The sequence below is a fragment of the Cryptomeria japonica genome, chromosome 9 (genome assembly GCF_030272615.1).
Source record: "Cryptomeria japonica chromosome 9, Sugi_1.0, whole genome shotgun sequence".
In the NCBI taxonomy this organism is placed as follows: Eukaryota; Viridiplantae; Streptophyta; class Pinopsida; order Cupressales; family Cupressaceae; genus Cryptomeria; species Cryptomeria japonica.
The window spans coordinates 465,783,176-465,801,457 of record NC_081413.1 but is presented as its reverse complement, the minus strand read 5'-3'; the positions used below and the strand labels follow the sequence as shown (position 1 = coordinate 465,801,457).

Here is an 18,282-nt window from a genome sequence, read left to right as displayed (position 1 = left end):
TCACTCACATTGAGAGATATAAAGGAAAGGAATCAAAGCATCCAGTAACATCACGATTGATCAGATCAGATCAGAACTGTTATTAAGTTACAGGCAGTAACACCCTTGTTCTTGGTGGTATGCATGGGGACTGTCATGTCCCAGTCATGATGCCAGTCAACCTTGATCATTTTGGGAATTGTCTTACAATGTAAGGCTTCACAATTCCCTTCAGATATCGGCCCTAGATATAACTTGGTGGAAAGAAATGAGAAAGAACAAAGACGTCAAGAGAGAAAGAGGCACATAGGCACCTCGAATAGATCGGGTGTTTTGGAGAAATCATCCATCCAGCAATCAAGACAAAAAGAATAACTCTTCAGGATCAGAATAAGGAGACAATACACTAAGCATTTCCAAGTTCAGTAAATAAGATCAATAGGTATGCATCCTTGCATAACATTAAATTCTGTAGCAATATTTATGATCAGTTTCTGCGTACAAGTATACATATTTCTGGTTAACATGTCAACATTTTGCATATTTATGTTTACTAATTAATGCCTTGGAAATACATTATGTTCGCATCAATTTAGTGAACCAGAATTACACATTATTCTGAATGCTCCTGGTGTGATAAAAGGGAGAGGAGTTATAGTCTGGAAAACGGTGTTGGGGTTATCTCATAGGCACACCACCTCATGGTTTAAGACCGGGGAGTCCCATGAGGCCAAGGGGGTACAAGGATGCTGCCCTTGGGCCTATGAAGTATAGACTTCCTGGGCACCTTACTGTAACAGCCCTCCTCCCTCTATCATACTGAATGGATATGTAAATATGGTACATAGGATAGGTGTGACAAAGTGGAGGAGAACGGTGATAGGACACTCCATTAGGTAGGCCACCTCATTGATGGCATGGGCCACATGGAGTCAAGGGGGCTAAGTCCGCTCTTGAGCCTAGATGGGGGAGTCTCTTGGGCACCACACCTGTTCATCTTAGTCTATTTTCGTTACATGAATAAGCCCTAGAGCGTACCTTTGTCTTACTTGGCACAGCTATTAGAATCTATTATGATCATGTATGCAACACTATATATATATGTATGTATTTCATTTCTCCTAACCTGTTGCAGGGCTCTACTCCGAATCTCCAGGTATTCCTAAAACTCATTCCACTCTATTTAAGGCCTAAGGCAGGTATTTATTTATATGGTATTATGAAAGTTGATATCTAACATTATTTCTTATAAATATAGGTGTTATTATACTAGTCTACCTTCTAAATGATAACTAGTGTTACTGCTTTACATAATTTTTGGTAATGTTAAAATTAATCTCTTCCTTATACTTAGATAGGACTGTTATTTTTGGGTAATTCCAAGAAGGGACAATACATTTTGTGAATCCTTACTGTAGAGATTAGTAAGAGATTTTGGCACACTTGACCTTAGATTTGAGTGATCATATGATAGTTCATTCCTTATTAAAACCTTTTTATAGATGACTTAGGAAGGTATATAAAAGATGGACTTGAAATATATCGTCATTTTTTTCAGTTGCATGACCACCCTCTACTTAAAAAATTTATTTGCTAGCATAGGTCTCATGAATGCCTAGAAATAATGAATTCATACAAGAAAATGAATGTGCCTGCAAAAGTTTTTATGGCACCTAGAACACATAGAAGTCCAAGAAAATTGTTATGTCCATTCAGCTTTCAGTGACTCAATCTTCATTTTGATAAAAGAAATGGTGACTCGCAATATATTCCTGAAAGACATATCCACTGTTTCATAGAAATGCATATGTCAAAATATATTTTCAAAGTACAAGTACCAGGAACATAAATACATTAACAAAAAGTAAAGCCGCATAAACAGAGGATAAAGTTCTTAAATGTAAACCATTTGTTTCCCCTGTTTTTGTTTCTTAATAGTAGAAGTTGATGGATCATTGCTGCGACCCCTCTTTTTCTTTTTTGAGCCCCTTTCTAAAATATTAAGGACATTACTTAAGGAAGGATCAATGCATGCTTGATCAGGGACAATGCTGGCAAAATTTGTGTTAACTTCATTCACCTTCCTCCCTGTAATTGACTTGTTTGTTTTTGAATTCTTAGAGAAAATCTCGTCAATATCATCTTTTCCAGATTTTTCTAAAGAATCCCCTTCTAAAACTGCTGGAACTGTCTTGCCTATCTTAACCCTGTGATTGTCTGATTCATTTTCATTTGATCTAGATTTTCCATTTGCATAGTTTGTCTTTGATTGTTTATGCATGTCAAACCCCAACACAACCATTGAATTCTCAAGTTTTGATGCACCTTGCTTATTCAAAAATTTCTTCTCCAACTCACTCTGTATATTGTCTTGTTCTCTTTTCCTCTTATTTTTACCTTTCTTTTTAACCACTTCTTTGACTTCCTCATCAAATGACACCAACCCGTTTTCATCTTCCTGCCTGATCTCAACATCAGAACCAAACACCTCACTGAAAGCCTGACGCGTTGATTGCTTTGAACTTTGGGACGACCTCCACTGTTCAGGACCTTTTGAATACCTGTAGAGCAGTCATGTATATAATAAAAATCAAACTGCACTGCTATCTATTTTGAAAGCAAATATGCCAGCAGTAAAGAATATAAAACATTTTATTAAAAAGGCATGACATTCTGAGAATTAGAAGATTTTAAGGCTCCCTTCCTCCACAATTCCAATCGTAAGAACTAAGAAACTATTGACTTTTATAAAACACAGAGCAAGCATAAAATGAAAAGCTGGTATATAAGGGAACAAAATGCAAGGAATCTGAAATCTCTACTTTCAGAAGTTGCCTATAAATCATATTCCAGAAAGTAATGTTAGACAGAGATGAAGGTAATTCAAGATCTCAAATGACCACACATATATCTTCAAGTAAGCATAATACCTGGTAATATCACAAGTTTTTAATAGATGCGGACCATGTTTTAATCTTGAGAGTTCTGCTTGCACCAAGGTGAGTTCAGATGCTATAACTTCTTTAAGAGCCACATCAGCTGCAAGAAAGCACTTTGACACAGTAAATGAGCTAAACGGTTGCTGTGCCAACTCACCAAAATGGCCACGAAACCTTCAAGAGAAGTAAGGAGATACGTTACTCAATATCATCAAACATATCTGCTTGATAGTGAAAATAAATTGAATAAGAATGAACGGGTAACAATAAATAACTAAATAAATTTTCTGTTAATCTATTAGTGATGTAACTCCTTAAAACTCCAATTTACTTCAAAAATCTCCAACAAATTCAAGATATACTTTCCAGCTTTTAATATATCCTAGCACATCATGAAATACATAAAAGGTCTCACAAGTTTCCAGTAACCTCCTCAACTTCCCACAATGTAGAATATCCCTGAGAATAATTGACTTGGTGTAAGAGAAACTTACTTAGATATAACTCTCAGTTTATGCTTCAACGGAGCTTTGGAAGAAAGGAAGGCCTCAATAACTCGACTACCTCCAGGATCTTTTGCGGCTTGTAAAATATGATCTATTTCCATTGATGCAATGCTTGAGCAAAATTGCTGAATGAAATCCTGTTTAGAGATGCAGTAGCCTCGTTAAAGCAAACCATCACAAAGGTTGCAGTTACAACTCTATAGCTTCAAGAACATGTTAAGTTAAAGGGAGCAAATACCTTACAAGAGATTTTCTTCATTACTTCTTGTGAGTCTTTAATGAACAGATGAGCATGATGCAATGATTTGAGCAAAAGAAAAACTTGAATGTCTTGTCTTATATGGGTGCACTTGGGTTTCAAAATGCATACTGTGAGATTGGGTTCCACGTTTCTCGGTAATTTTTCTAACATGTTGTGGAGTAATATTAATACTAAGTTGTAGAGACAACTTTCCATACACATAATTGTGGACAAACCAAGATGGTGAGTAGAAGTTCCGTACACTGTTAAGAGGCTAAACTCAGAAGAATCCGGAAACCTTAGGAAAGAAAATTTCTATAGATCCAACAGTTGCATCAAAAGAATGGTCAACAAATCAACAAGTTCGCCTACATTTGAGACCTCCCTGAGTTTTTTGCCACAGATCCCATTTGATGCCACAGTTGAGTAGCAGAGTGCATAGAGAGGTTGCAGCAAGCCCAGGAGTTACTGAAGTCATGAGATTTGTTGAGAGAATTTTACAAATCACAAGGAGGTGCATGAACCGCTCTAGGAATCCCAGCAAAAAGTACAAATCCAGACATGATCAACATTGAGCTGGAGATCTGGTTTGGTTTTACTTGAGAGAAATCAGGCTTCAAGGGAAAAGCAGAATTCTCAATCCCATATGGTACAAACCCTTCCACATCTTGCAGTAGAGTTATTCTAATAAATTTAAACTATAGTCACCTAAATGTGCATCAGTTGTCAACATGACCACCTGTGTCGCATAAGAATTAAACCAAGTAAATATTTACATTAAGCGGAGAATTATCCCAAGATTCTTAAAGACAAATGGTTTAGGACACAGAAAATATGTTCAACAAGGCAAGCTGAGCAGTACAACTTAAAATTTGTTCCAAGGGGTACCTGACAGTTAATGCCGATAGTTTCCATTTGAACTGCTAAGATGTAGAAAAACATCACCCTCAACAAACAACCAAGAGCTATTCAAATTTCAGAGTGAAACAGAGGAGGTTCTTTTAGTGACAATGGCTGTTGCATTTGTCAGAAGCGGTTTTGTCCTGCAAACTGGCACTATTGCCCAAAAACAACAGAAAATTCCAAAATGGCCAAGAAACTCTTATCTCTTCAAAGCCCCAATAGTTGGGGATCCTTTAGTGCCTGAAGAAAAACCTCCAGCATTTGCTTAAAAGAAGAGGTGTTGCCCATTGTGAAAGCATGTATGAGAAGTGAGAAGCTAGTGAATTTAGTTGTTAAAAATTAACTGGCAATATATATAGTATATACATATTAAAAGGGTGAAAATGTATATAAAAACCAAGCGCAGGTTCCTGCCTAAAGCTTGGACGAGAGATGAATCTATAAAGCACTCCTGGAAATTGACCCATTCTTTAAATCTTCTATCGTTTCCCAAGTCTTCCTTAACCAAACCTTCCAACTCCAAGTATACCCACTCCCATTGTTTGTGGCTGTGACCCACCCTTCGTTAGTAAAAATTGCAGAAACTATTGAAGCTGCAAGGAATACAACTGAAAATGAGCTCAGTATATCACTCACAAACTAATAGTAATAAAATGCTTGAAGACTTAATTGCATTTTCAAAACAGCAGATTCTCTAAGCTAAATGATAACGCATTGCTAAATTGTGGTACAACACCCTATCATTCTTCTGACAAGATGACATCATATGATGGCTATGGCCAATTTCCACCATCTCTCACATTGTACCTTTCACATTGTACCTTCCAGGTAGTTCCAATCTTAGTTCAAAAACTTGACTTAGCAAACCAAAATTTTGACTCAGACTTGGGAGTTGGCAAAATATCGACAAAAACTTAGGAAAAGAAAACATAATTATACCAAAAAATAAGAAATAGAAGTATGGGTTTATTTTTTCTTTGAACAAAGTAAATTCATGATCAGAATATTGTAATGCTTTCCAAGTTCATTTCTGGTGTCAATATAGCTATGCAAATATTGAATTATTTGCAGGGCCCTTCTTACTCTGCCTATTGGGTTTTCTTCTGCCTGCAACTGTGAAATGATGTCCTCCTACCCACAATTGCAAATAGTTTTCAGTGTTCCTTCATTTATGAGAGTAAAAGCTTCATTTATGGCTATGGAGAGACATTCAGACACTTGACTCGACTTTGGAAAACCTTGTGACTAATTGCAAATTGCGAAAAACCCTTTGTGATTTACAGGCTATGAAACATGCAAGTCCAACTATAAAAATCGTAAATCAAACTGTAAAAATCACAATTTCTTTTATGAAACTCAGGCAAGTCACAACAAGTATACAGAGTAGACTTAACACAATTTATTTTGGATCTTATGTGTCACACCAAGCCTGCACAAGTCTTCTAGCTATGGTTCCAATATACAAGCCATCAGTCGACCTCAGCCACCGAGAACCTCTCCTCCAAACTCTCAAGGACAACTTGGCCTTAGCTCAAAGTTGCATGAAACAACAACTGAACCAACATTGGTCTTAGTGCACACTTGCCAAAGGGGATTTGGTCATTATGCATCTTCATCAATATAAGCAAACATCCCAGAATCTCACAAGTAGAAAAATTTAGCACCAAAATTCTATGGATCTTTCCAAACACTACAGCAGGTTGGCAAAGTCACCTACAAATTGGATCTCCATCCCTCCTCCAAGATTAATCTTGTTTTCCATGTCTTGTGTTTGAAGATCCTTGAGCATCATGTTCACATTCAGTCACCATTTCTTGAATTGAATAATGAAGGTTCTGTCATCCTTGAACATGAAGCTATTATGGCCATCATTTTTGCATGCTCAGCAACTACATCATCACCAATGTTTTTCTCCAATTACAAGGTTTGCAACTGGAACTGCAAGTTGGAAACCTCTCCACTAGCATCAACAATAGTTTCCACAATTCAATCCTCGAGGACAAAGCTTTTCAAAGGGAGAGAGCATGTTAAGGCCCTTATGTCCTAACCTTCTATTATTACCATGAACATTGTAATAATCACATTTCAGTTATTTAGTTAATATTACGTTGTATGGATTTATCTAACATACATCACAGCAAGTTGTAATAGTGTGATCAGTTCATGGTAAGTGTGGTTTTATCCCACAAGGGTTGTACCTCATAAGTCACTCTTTGTAATACTTCTGCATTGGTGTTGTAATAAAGACAAGTTCATCTTGGAAGTATATTTTTTATTGGAGCTTTGCTTTTAAGGAGTTGCCCCCTCAAAAAGGCCTGCAATACTTGTTACAAATTCATGAATATAAGCATATTTGCAGCTAATTTCCAAGAATTGTGTTCTTTTCCATATGTTATTGCCAGCACTAGTCATTTTTGGTTCCTTTACTAGCTCTGTTCCCAACCTCATTCAATAAAGCCCTTAGCTCTGAAGCAAATCAATTAGGGAAATCTACCATCAATGATAATTATGTGGAGTCGACAAAGTGGGCAACCTCAAATCTGACATGGACTCGAACCTAGGACCTTCCATACGCTGCTGGAGTGCTCTACCACTGAGCTACTGGCCCCTCTTGGACCAGTCCATCGTCGGTCCGGGTGTGGCTCATTTCCAACACCAACACCCCCCCTTAAGCCACACCTCTTGTGTGCTTGGGGCTCCTAGCCTGGACCTGGCTCTGATACCATGTTGAGACATAGACCAGCTAGGACTCGAACCTAGGACCTTCCATACGCTGCTGGAGTGCTCTACCACTGAGCTACTGGCCCCTCTTGGACCAATCCATTGTCGGTCCGGGTGTGGCTTATTTCCAACACCAACAGTTAGGACAAAAAGAAGAAAATAAGTGTGCTCAAAATAATGCATGAAATGGTGCCTCAAAAGCCTTGATTGTATATTATCCATTAAACGGTGCTTTTGAACTTCATTGCACCTTAAGTTTTAAAATGTTTAGATTTTGGCTTAAATTCAGAGATTGTAAAGAAAAGTCATTAGTACATATTGACAATGAAACAACTGACTGAATTTATTTTACACAATTGTAGAGCTCAAAAAAATGAGCACCAAGATAAAAAAGGAGCTCCAAATGCTTATATATGCATAAGTTATTGCAAAAGGATGTTTGCCAATTGGCAATTGCTACCAAGGCCTCAAGGAACATGAAAAAAGCTAAAATCTGATCTTATTGTTGCATAAAACGTATCACACTACTGTGAAGAGTTCAAACCTAGCTTTGCATTATAAAAAAAATCATCACAGATGTCCAAGTAACTGTACAAATTCAACAAATCAAATGGTCAACAAAGAGGAGTTGTTTAAAGTCAAAGTTGAAATGGATCCAACCAGCTGTTGGATCGTTGACTGCAAGAAAAAAGATTGATAAAATTCAGAATGTTTACGTGGAGGAGTTCAACCCCTTGCCAAGTTGAGCCCCGACTACAAATCTTCTTGCATGGCTGAAAAGAGTAGTTGGATTGACCTGGACCTCAGATAGTCATTTGACAAAGCCATGCATCAATCAAACATCAGCAGCTGGTAACAGTACAGTCCTTCTACATGGACTAACACCTAAAGAAAACCTCCTTGAATGCTAGATCAAATGGAAAATGGGGTACAATATTGAATAGGCACTATGTTTAGAGTGCTACACAAGGCTGGGCTGCAAAGACTAGTAGAGTGAGAACTTAAAACGATTCCCCAACTAGGTTCAGGAAAAGGATCTAAATTCTTAAGGGCATAGATTGGTCAAAGGGCATGCCGATGTACAAATTGAATTGCCCTATTTGGTGCATTAGGGGTGGAAAGGAAGACATGGAGCTAGGTTATTTGTAGGGGTAAACAAAGCAGCTTGTGGTGAAACACAAGGACAACATGTCATTTGTGTGGAAGCTGTCAAGGGAGAGGCCCAAGGAGTCCAAAAGCAGGCGCAAAAGCACCAAAGAAATAGGGCAAGTAAGATGCTGGATTGAATAGGGATGGAAAAGAGAGATGAATGTAGGACACAAGGCAGATGCTAGAGACCAACTTTGAAAGTGTGAGAATTGGGCTCACGGTTGGGAGTAGTCCGGTAGCATGTTTGACCATCTAAGAACCACAAGGCAAAACATGTAGTTTGGCATGTGTCATGTCCCCTTTCTAGAGTGGACATCAAAGACGGAGGAGTTGGTGTCTCATTGGAGTCTCATAGGCTAACAAAGGTTGACTGGGACTCATTCAATGCATATAGTGACTGGATTTTTGCTTTACAGGCAGTTTGGAGCCAGTTTGGAGCAGTTCCTAGATTTTAGGGGATATCCCTAAATTTTAGGAGGTCGTGACAGTTGCCAGTCGTGAGGTTATTCATGACCTTTCAGATGGTTTAAGTTTCAGGACGACAAGGTGTGTTCCCTAGTTTCTAGGAGCATCCCTAGATTTTAGGGAAGGGCCTGCCAGTTGATCCATGATTTCCGACATCAGTCACAGACAGGTGACAGGTTCAGTTTCAGGCTTTTGGTGTGTTTCAAGCTTTTTGTAGCTATTTGGGTTATATTTTTAATATATTTAAATATTTCCTAAGTTAGCGTTTTTATATTTTAAATAAGGCTGTCTATAGCCATTTCGGAGTAATAAGGGGTTTTTGGCTTCATCTGGATTCGTATGCCCATGTGTTATAGCTCGTTGGAAAGGTCTTGAACTTTTCTAAATGATTTTCACTTGCCAGGGTCCTTTTGGCGCTTGGAGTTATTTTATATTGAAAAAGTGATGTTTTATCTATACTTGGGCACCCAATATTGGGAAATATGACTTTATATTAAAGCGCACTTTTCATATATCTTTAGGGTTCGATTTGGAAGGAAAGAAATATAAGGAGAAGGAAACCTAATTTCTCATTATCTTTTACATATTGAAAACTTGTTTGGTGCGATATTGCTCTGGTAGAGCAATTCTTCAATCTGGGACGCAAACCCCATGATTGGTACTGGCTGGGACGTAACCCTCAGCTATTGATTGGTAGTGGATTCTTTTGGCATTGGCATTATTGGTCAGAGTGTATGCGCTATTCCTTGTGGAGATTTAGATTGCTTGGTGAGGGTTTCAGCAGGGTGGTTGAATTTCCCAGCTGGGGCGTGATTGTTTCAGCTTGATGCCACCATTACAGCAGGTACACTATACGCTGGAAGTGGTGAAGACTTTCATTTAGCCATAGCTGGTGTTCTTGGTTTGTGTTCATCATCTACCCTTCAATTGGCGCCATTATTGGATGTAAGAATATCCCCAGTGCGTAGGGAATAATCTGGATATTATAAATCAGAAATTTGCCTGGTACGATTTGAATCAATTCTGATTTAATTGAATGTTCTTACTTGTTTCAGTTTCCTTCCTTATTTGTTGTTCTTTATTCATTACTTGCTTATATATTCAAAAGATACAAAAAGGAAACCAAACATTCTGCAACTTCTCTCTATTCTGTAAGACCATTAGCAAAAATCACAGGAAAATATAGTTTATTATTTTAAAAATTACAGCAGATCAGCAAGGGAGTCCATCAGGGATCTTTCAGTGGTATTAGGGCCTACATCTTGCTAGCCTGTAGGGTTTATGAAAAATTGTCACATCTGGGTACTGGATAAAAAGTTTTGATAATTCATTTCAGCATCTGGGTACTGGATAAAAGGTTTTGATAATTCATTTCGGCATCTGGGTAGTTGATAAAAAGTTTTGATAATTCATTCCAGCATCTGGGTATTTGATAAAAGGTTTTGATAATTCATATCAGCAACTGGGTAGTTGTCAGCCTACACATTTATGCTTACAGTTGACAGCTGGTAAGACAATATGCTGGCCAAAGTCCCAAAATTGTTGAGAACAAAATTTATTTCGACCTCCAGGATCCGTTGGGATATCAGTTTAGTTACAGGTAAATACCATGGCTAGAACTAAAATTGGGCACTCAAAAGTTTCATCTTCTCCAACACGTAAAAGTAGGATGCCTCCTGCCAAGATATTTAATGATACAGTTATGAGCAGCTATCATCAGTATTGTTCTCTTCCTAAGATGATACGTGAGCTCCTTTCCTTCACACAATTTATGGGTGTACCCGGAGCAGACGAAGATAACTTGGTAGCTACAAGTTCATATCAGTGGCAAAGAAGGAAAGAAGAATCAAGGGTGCAGGAATCAGGAATGGACAGAGAACTTTCATTTAGGGGTAATATACCTCTACATAAGAATGTTTCGGTGCCCTCAAGTTCCGATGAGTGGGACAAGAATTTATGTGATGGTTTTGTTAGACATGTGGATTCAACTCAAGGAGACATTAGGACAGCTTTGGATAATGAATTGTCCTCACCTTCCGTGCAGGGGATTTCCCAAGAGGCAACTGATTTAGAGGTTAGCAATTCTGATTTTCATGACAGCAGTGAGGTACCTTTGCATCAACTTGAGGTATCAATGTCTACACTTGTACAAGATGGTGCCAATGGGCTGTCACATGAAGGTATTCAAAATTCGAGTACCAATGATGCTTTGAATGTTGAGAACTCATATCATGATGATTCTGATTTTATAGATCAGACCTTAGAATCCAACCCAGTATGTTCTCTTAGTAGCACTGGACCCCAGGATAGTGAGCCAGTGGGTTGTGCGGACACATGGGATGCAGAAGAGAGTGATGACAGTGCATTTTCAGCAGTATCATCATTGACGGATGTGGTGTTCTCAGAGGCACAGAGCAGCAGTACTTTGGATGAGGTTGTATCCATAGCCGAGTGCATACACGATGTTGACTACAGAGAGGTACAGGATGCAGATACAACTTCTTTCCACAATGTAGATTTTGAGTTTGTACAGTTACAGGAGAGCCAACATTCTCGGACTCCTCATCACCTGATTGGACAACTCAAGGTTGATGACAGGAGTATAGACACAGTTATTGAGCATTTCGATGTCGCTCGCCAATTGTTGGCTACACATAGTTGGAGCACCCTCATGATTGATGAGCAGGGCAGCAGTGATTTTTCCTTACCAGAGTTTCATGCTCTTTATGGAGCCATTGGGATACTGAAGCATGAGTATTTACAGTTAGTGGCTGACCGAGATTATCTCCTTCAGAGGGATTTTATTAGTTATGGTGCTTTGTTGAGGGAAGAGGAGGAAGTTGATATCCTCTCTCAGGAGCTTGAGGCGACTGTTGTTGCATGGGAGGATACCCAGTTGTCCCTTCAAGAAGCGAACTCCAGATTGGAGGAGCTTTTTGATAGATTGAGAGAGGCACAGACGTCATCAGTGACAGATACAGTACAGTGTTCTACTGTGACACTGCGAGATTCACCAAAGAGTTGTGATTTGACTCACGATATTACTCCATCATTGTTTTCACAGGCGACTAGCAGTTTGTCAGTTGGTTGGGAGTATGATACTCCTGTTGACTTATTTCCTTCTCTGGAAAGCAAATCTTCTTTTACACCTCTTACAGCTGACGAGGGAAACCAGTATGTTTCACCGCAGAGCCACAGTGCTCAATTGAGGTGTATTTTGGATTTTGGATCTCAGACATATGAGTTGTCTTAGGATTTGTGGTTTGAGAGCAGTGGGAGTGATGATGAGTTTGATGGACAAGATTATGACACAGAGCCATTGAGTGAGCCTACGAGAGTCCATTTAGATTACCTCGCGAGGAGTGCACTTCATTTCTCTTTTAGTCCGATTGTAGATGATTGGATGGCTCACAGATGTGAGTTGGTTCGGGACTTATACTATCTGTGTTGCGATAGTGCTCTCCCATCTTCAAAGGATAGAGTTATTGATTGTAGGCACCTGATCCAGCAGTTTGGGATGGATTGTTTGCGGGATCAGCAAACAATCAACCATTATGATGAGCAATGACCGTCAGAGTTTTTCATCTCCTTGACATAGAGACTTCATCCAGGATCATGGGGGAAGGATGATGCATGGATTAGCAGGTGTGTTGTTGTGGATGGTTATCACAGGTGTGAGAGTTTCACAGTGGCTATAGAGAGACACGGTATCGAGGATGCCTCTTACTATCATTGTCTCTTCATGACAAATGGATGTGGATTTAGTTTTATTTGGGATCCAGGTGTTGATTCATTTGATACAGCATCTTATAGGGATTATAGTATGTTGCTCTAGATATTAAGATTATATGGCACTTATATCAGAGGAGAGCAGCAGGAGCAGTTTATGTCCTACAGGTGGTTTGTGTGGGATCATGGTATAGACATGTGTAGTACCTTTCTTTCGTGGATCCTACATGGGTTGCTTCACTTCAGATGTATAGATGTAGTCGTGGGTGTACAGTGGTTGTTGACACTTGGATGGTATGTTCGGAATTTCACAAGGATGGAGCTGAAGTTTACCCACTATCCATCTTAGTTTATCGAGCAGAGTGGGATGATAGTTGATCCACAGGTTGATTGTCATCAGATAGCTGACGTGGATGAGTTATGTGATGTTACTCCTAGAGAGTACTTTGAGCCAGTTGATGTGGCAGTTTCACCTGATTCTCTAGACAGGGTGATCGTTTCATTGTTGGTTGGTGATTACATATTTTTAAATGCCAGCTTGGACAGTGATGATTTTAGTCAGTATTATATATTGTCTAGTGAGTTGGCATTAGATCTTCCGGCACATCAGCAGCAGCGTGTGGCAGTTGTGTGTCACTTGTGTCAAATGGGGTCAGATCACAGAGGGTCTTCCATGGATTGGCATTCATTGGATATTATGACCGATGTTATGCATGTTGGTGATCACAGACACACTAGTGATCTTGGCATTTATGGATATTTGATCTATGGAGATGATATAGTTTTCCATTGCTCACTTGAGGTATTCAGCGGGAGCTATGCTTCGCTTTGGGACCCAAGCAGTGTTGATTTGACAGCACAGGTGCTTCAGCATTTTGAGGAGCCATTCCAGACCGGGGTATTGCATGTTGTTTATATCAAAGATGAGCATCAGTTACATGCAATGATTTGTTTACGTCTTATTTGGGATGGTGGAGGATTGGTGTTTCAGTTGCTTGTGGTTAAGCAACTCCGAGAGGGGAGGATTGTCATGTCCCCTTTCTAGAGTGGACATCAGAGACAGAGTTGGCCTATCATTGGAGTCTCGTAGGCTAGCAGAGGTTGATTGGGACTCATTCAGTGCATATAGTGACTGGAATTTGGCTTTACAGCCAGTTTGGAGCAGTTCCTAGATTTTAGGGGATATCCCTAAATTTTAGGTCGTCGTGACAGTTGCCAGTCGTGAGGTTATTCATGACCTTTCAGATGGTTTCAGTTTCGGGACGACAGGGTGTGTTCCCTAGTTTCTAGGAGCATCCCTAGATTTTAGGGAAGGGACTGCCAGTTGATCCATGATTTCCGACATCAGTCACAGATAGGTGACAGGTTCAGTTTCAGGCTTTTGGTGTGTTTCGAGCTTTCTGTAGCTATTTGGGTTATATTTTTAATATATTTAAATATTTCCTAAGTTAGCGTTTTAATATTTTAAATAAGGCTATGTCTATAGCCATTTCGGAGTAATAGGGGTTTTTGGCTTCATCTGGATTCGTATGCCCATGTGTTATAGCTCGTTGGAAAGGTCTTGAACTTTTCTAAATGATTTTCACTTGCCAGGGTCCTTTTGGCTCTTGGAGTTATTTTATATTGAAAAAGTGGTGTTTTCTCTATACTTGGGTGCCCAATATTGGGAAATATGACTTTATATTAAAGCGCACTTTTCATATATCTTTAGGGTTCGATTTGGAAGGAAAGAAATATAAGGAGAAGGAAACCTAATTTCTCATTATCTTTTACATATTGAAAACTTGTTTGGTGCGATATTGCTCTGGTAGAGCAATTCTTCAATCTGGGACGCAAACCCCATGATTGGTACTGGCTGGGACGTAGCCCTCAGCTATTGATTGGCAGTGGATTCTTTTGGCATTGGCATTATTGGTCAGAGTGTATGCGCTATTTCTTGTGGAGATTCAGATTGCTTGGTGAGGGTTTCAGCAGGGTGGTTGAATTTCCCAGCTGGGGTGTGATTGTTTCAGCTTGATGCCACCATTACAGCAGGTACACTATACGCTGGAAGTGGTGAAGACTTTCATTTAGCCATAGCTGGTGTTCTTGGTTTGTGTTCATCATGTACCCTTCAGTTGGCGCCATTATTGGATGTAAGCACATCCCCAATGCGTAGGGAATAATCTGGATATTATAAATCAAAAATCTGCCTGGTACGATTTGTATCAATTCTGATTTAATTGAATGTTCTTACTTGTTTCAGTATCCTTCCTTATTTGTTGTTCTTTATTCATTACTTGCTTATATATTCAAAAAATACAAAAAGGAAACCAAACATTCTGCAACTTCTCTCTATTCTGTAAGACCATCAGCAAAAATCACAGGAAAATATAGTTTATTATTTTAAAAATTACAGCAGATCAGCAAGGGGATCCATCAGGGATCTTTCAGCATACCTTTTGTGTAGAGGCACAATCCACTGAAATCGAAAATAAAGGAATGCCATTGTGCCAAAAAAAGGGTTTGTATTGTGCAAGGTAGTATAGGGTAAACTTCAAAGAGTAGGAATGGGCTTGTTTAATAAGAGTAAAGCTGACAACTTGAAAGAATGTTCAGATGCCTTGAAAGGCAAACCAAGGGGCCATGACAATTGAAAGTGCCATGCTCCAGTGGCCAAACCTTTTTGGTGCCTGCTACAAAAAAGCATCATAAAAATAATTTCTTACAAACCCCACTATTTCCCATAGTTATTTTCTCGACAACTGTTTTAGAAAAATAAGTTCATCCGACGCTACAACCTGATAGGAATTTTTTTTAAATAATTAAAAAACATTCAAATGAGCCTGTTAGAACAAATAAAACCTTCAGAACATTGTAACTTTGTTGTCTAAGGTGAGCTTCCAATGAAACAAACGCCTTGATTTGGACCTTTCATGACATTGGCATGGCTAAACCTACCAAAAGAACACTCCATAAAAAGCAAAACTTGTAATTTCCTTTCAACAATGTATCACCAACTTCATAGCATAACCAAACGAAGGACTGTAGAATGGCAAAATAGCTACTTCATTTCTTCTCGTTTTGAGAATGGAACATGTCAAGGGTAATGGAATGTCATGTACCTAGGGATATAATAATATAGTGTACGAGGTATTAATAAAAAAGGCTTGATGTGCATATGCTTTGCAAGTTATCCCAATAGATAATTAGAATAAAGACATTTATCCCACATGTATAGGGAAATGGTAGTGATGGGTAGTGGAGTGTCATATATTTCAGGCAAGAGAGTTGTAATATATGAAGAATATTGTATGTGTTTGGGATCTCATTTGAGACATAATGTGGAGTGGTTTCATCGACAAAGAGCATTGTGAGATGTTGCCCTACATCAAGGATTTGATCTATTTCTGAATATGTTGGAATATTTATATTATTATAAGCAGGTTCTAACAACTACTCTATCATGAAACTGCAGTAAGACAATGTAATTGGCCTATTTTTACACACAGAATTAATAGTCTTGTATCCACATCCAATCCAAACAATAAATCAAGTTCCATAAAGTAATTAGACAATGATCTTCAGAGTCTTCAGGATCTTTCAACTTAAGTTGTCGAAGAAGATTACAGCAAAAGAAAACAAACTTATGGGCTCAATGTCTACTAGCATAGTATGTAATCAGCAGAGCAGGTTGTGGAGGCTCGGTATGATAAAACATAACATGATCCATTTGATTGATTCAATAAATCATTTATCAAAGATCATTTCCATCTTCTACAAAGCTTTCATGAATATATACCATGCAATAATCAATGCCAAATAGTGCTTAGTCTACATATTGTCATTTAAACCTGCTGGAATACTTGTTTAGAAATATATGATCAAGCTTGAAACTGGCACCAAACATGAATAATATGTTGGAATTTTTGTCATTGATGTCAAGGTTAATCTTTGAAGTCATTTTGAGCTATCTGCCTTCATGTGTGGTTGAGCTGGTTGGTTACTTGTCTGCTTACCTGTTTGGTTGGTTGAGCAGCTTGAGCTGCTTGTATGATTGCTTCAGCTGCTTAAGTCTCAGCTTCAGCTAGTTGTGTGCCTGTCTGATTTATGTCAGCTGCTTACTTGTCCTTGAGGTGTGACAAATCAGACTTCTCTGCCATGTCATAAGTTGAATCTTCCACTTGCCTTGTCAGCTTTTAGTTGAATTATATCAACGTATATGGAAGAATTTTTTAATGCCGTCGTTACCTTTCAAGGTGTGCAAAGACCACGATTTAATAGTTTACGTTTTTTGCGACAAATAAGATTTTAAAATAAAATCGTGACTATTGAATTTTATGAGACCGTTTTTGATATACCGTTGTTTTTGAAGTAGTGGGGAGTCGAGATTAATTTGGGTGGATTTCTGAATCGTATTAATAAGCTCTGGCTAAAGTCGTGTTTTGGAATTTCGATTTAAGAGCTGCTGTTTTTTTCTAAATAAGATTGCATGGATTCTTTTTTTGGTATATTGTCCATCTCCAGCTAGTCGTGGTATATGGAAAATTTATTCCAGTTAGACTTGTCTTTTTTTAAAAACGGATTCCATGTTTGGGCATCGCAGGCGTTATAAGCTGGATATTGTGAAGCCTTCATATTCTTTTGTTGTGCCAAAAAATGAATACATGATGGTTGTCGTGAAAATTGGAGCTGCTACGGAGATGTGTTCTGGAGATATCCTTAATGCGATTCCTTTTTGGAATTGAGTTTTTTCGAAAGAAAAAAAAATTCCCGTTGTTCGTGGTGTGCGTTTTTGGCATTTATGGAAGTCGTGTGTGCCCAGGCGTGTGATGTCCCCAAACAAAACTCTGTACAATATTTTTAATATTAAGAAAGCTCCTTGTATTATCTTTATAAATGATGTGAATAAGGGATGGTGGATAATCAAGATATATAGTCCTAATCAATAAGATCAAAGAATAAAGACTTGCAAGCATCCAAGTTCACAATATCAGGAGGACCAACCTTGCATCAAGGACCATCCATAAAAGATGAAACAATAATTACACTTAAAATTTGCAGGGTTCCCTTATACAGGGATAGCTGATTGACTGATTTCAGATGCATTAAACAATTCACATATAATTCAGATGATATACCTCACACAGAATATTTTCTGTTATTTCCAATCCCATGATCTGCCACTTGTATTGAAAATATTATTTCTGTTTTTCCTTGAGTTGATATTTACATTTGGGGCCTTTGCCCAAGTCCTTGCAGGCCCCACTTCTCCCTTCTTAATGGCTGGTGGCTGAAGATAGTGGAAGGACCCAAGAAAACACAAATAAAAATTTCTCCACTCACCGGTTCCTTGAGCTTGATTGCTGCTTCTATTTATAAGTGTCTAGCATATCAAATGGTAATCTTTGTGGCAGACCAGATCTGATGCATGTCAGAATGGTCTCCTTTGCAAGGATATAAAGTCCTTCCAAACTCTTCTAAAGTGAAATACGAACCACACGTTGCACATCACTTCTTGTCTTCATTCACACATAACACAATTTTAAGGCATATCATTTCCTATGCTGCCGAAATAATAATCTTCAGAAATATTATTGCCCACGCCCAAGTATTCATTTGATGCCATAACACATAAGCCCGATAAGGAAAATATTCGGTCACCACATAA

The 18,282-nt window shown here is 38.5% G+C and overlaps 1 protein-coding gene across 3 annotated transcripts in view; it reads right to left on the bottom strand.

Annotated features, from left to right (window-relative positions):
• Positions 1 to 1,666: 1,666 nt before the first annotated feature.
• LOC131072027 (pumilio homolog 23) overlaps positions 1,667 to 18,282 on the bottom strand; it is a 128,073-nt gene continuing 111,457 nt past the window's right edge. For 2 of the 3 annotated variants that reach the window (XM_058008028.2, XM_058008027.2), the window contains 3 exons: positions 3,413 to 3,561; positions 2,910 to 3,092; positions 1,667 to 2,540 (listed from right to left, as the gene is read on the bottom strand). In XM_058008028.2, the coding sequence (XP_057864011.2) occupies positions 1,874 to 2,540; positions 2,910 to 3,092; positions 3,413 to 3,561 (999 nt within the window). In that variant the 3' untranslated portion in view covers positions 1,667 to 1,873. The remainder of the gene's footprint in view (positions 2,541 to 2,909; positions 3,093 to 3,412; positions 3,562 to 18,282) is intronic. The other variant, XM_058008029.2, reaches the window with a different exon arrangement.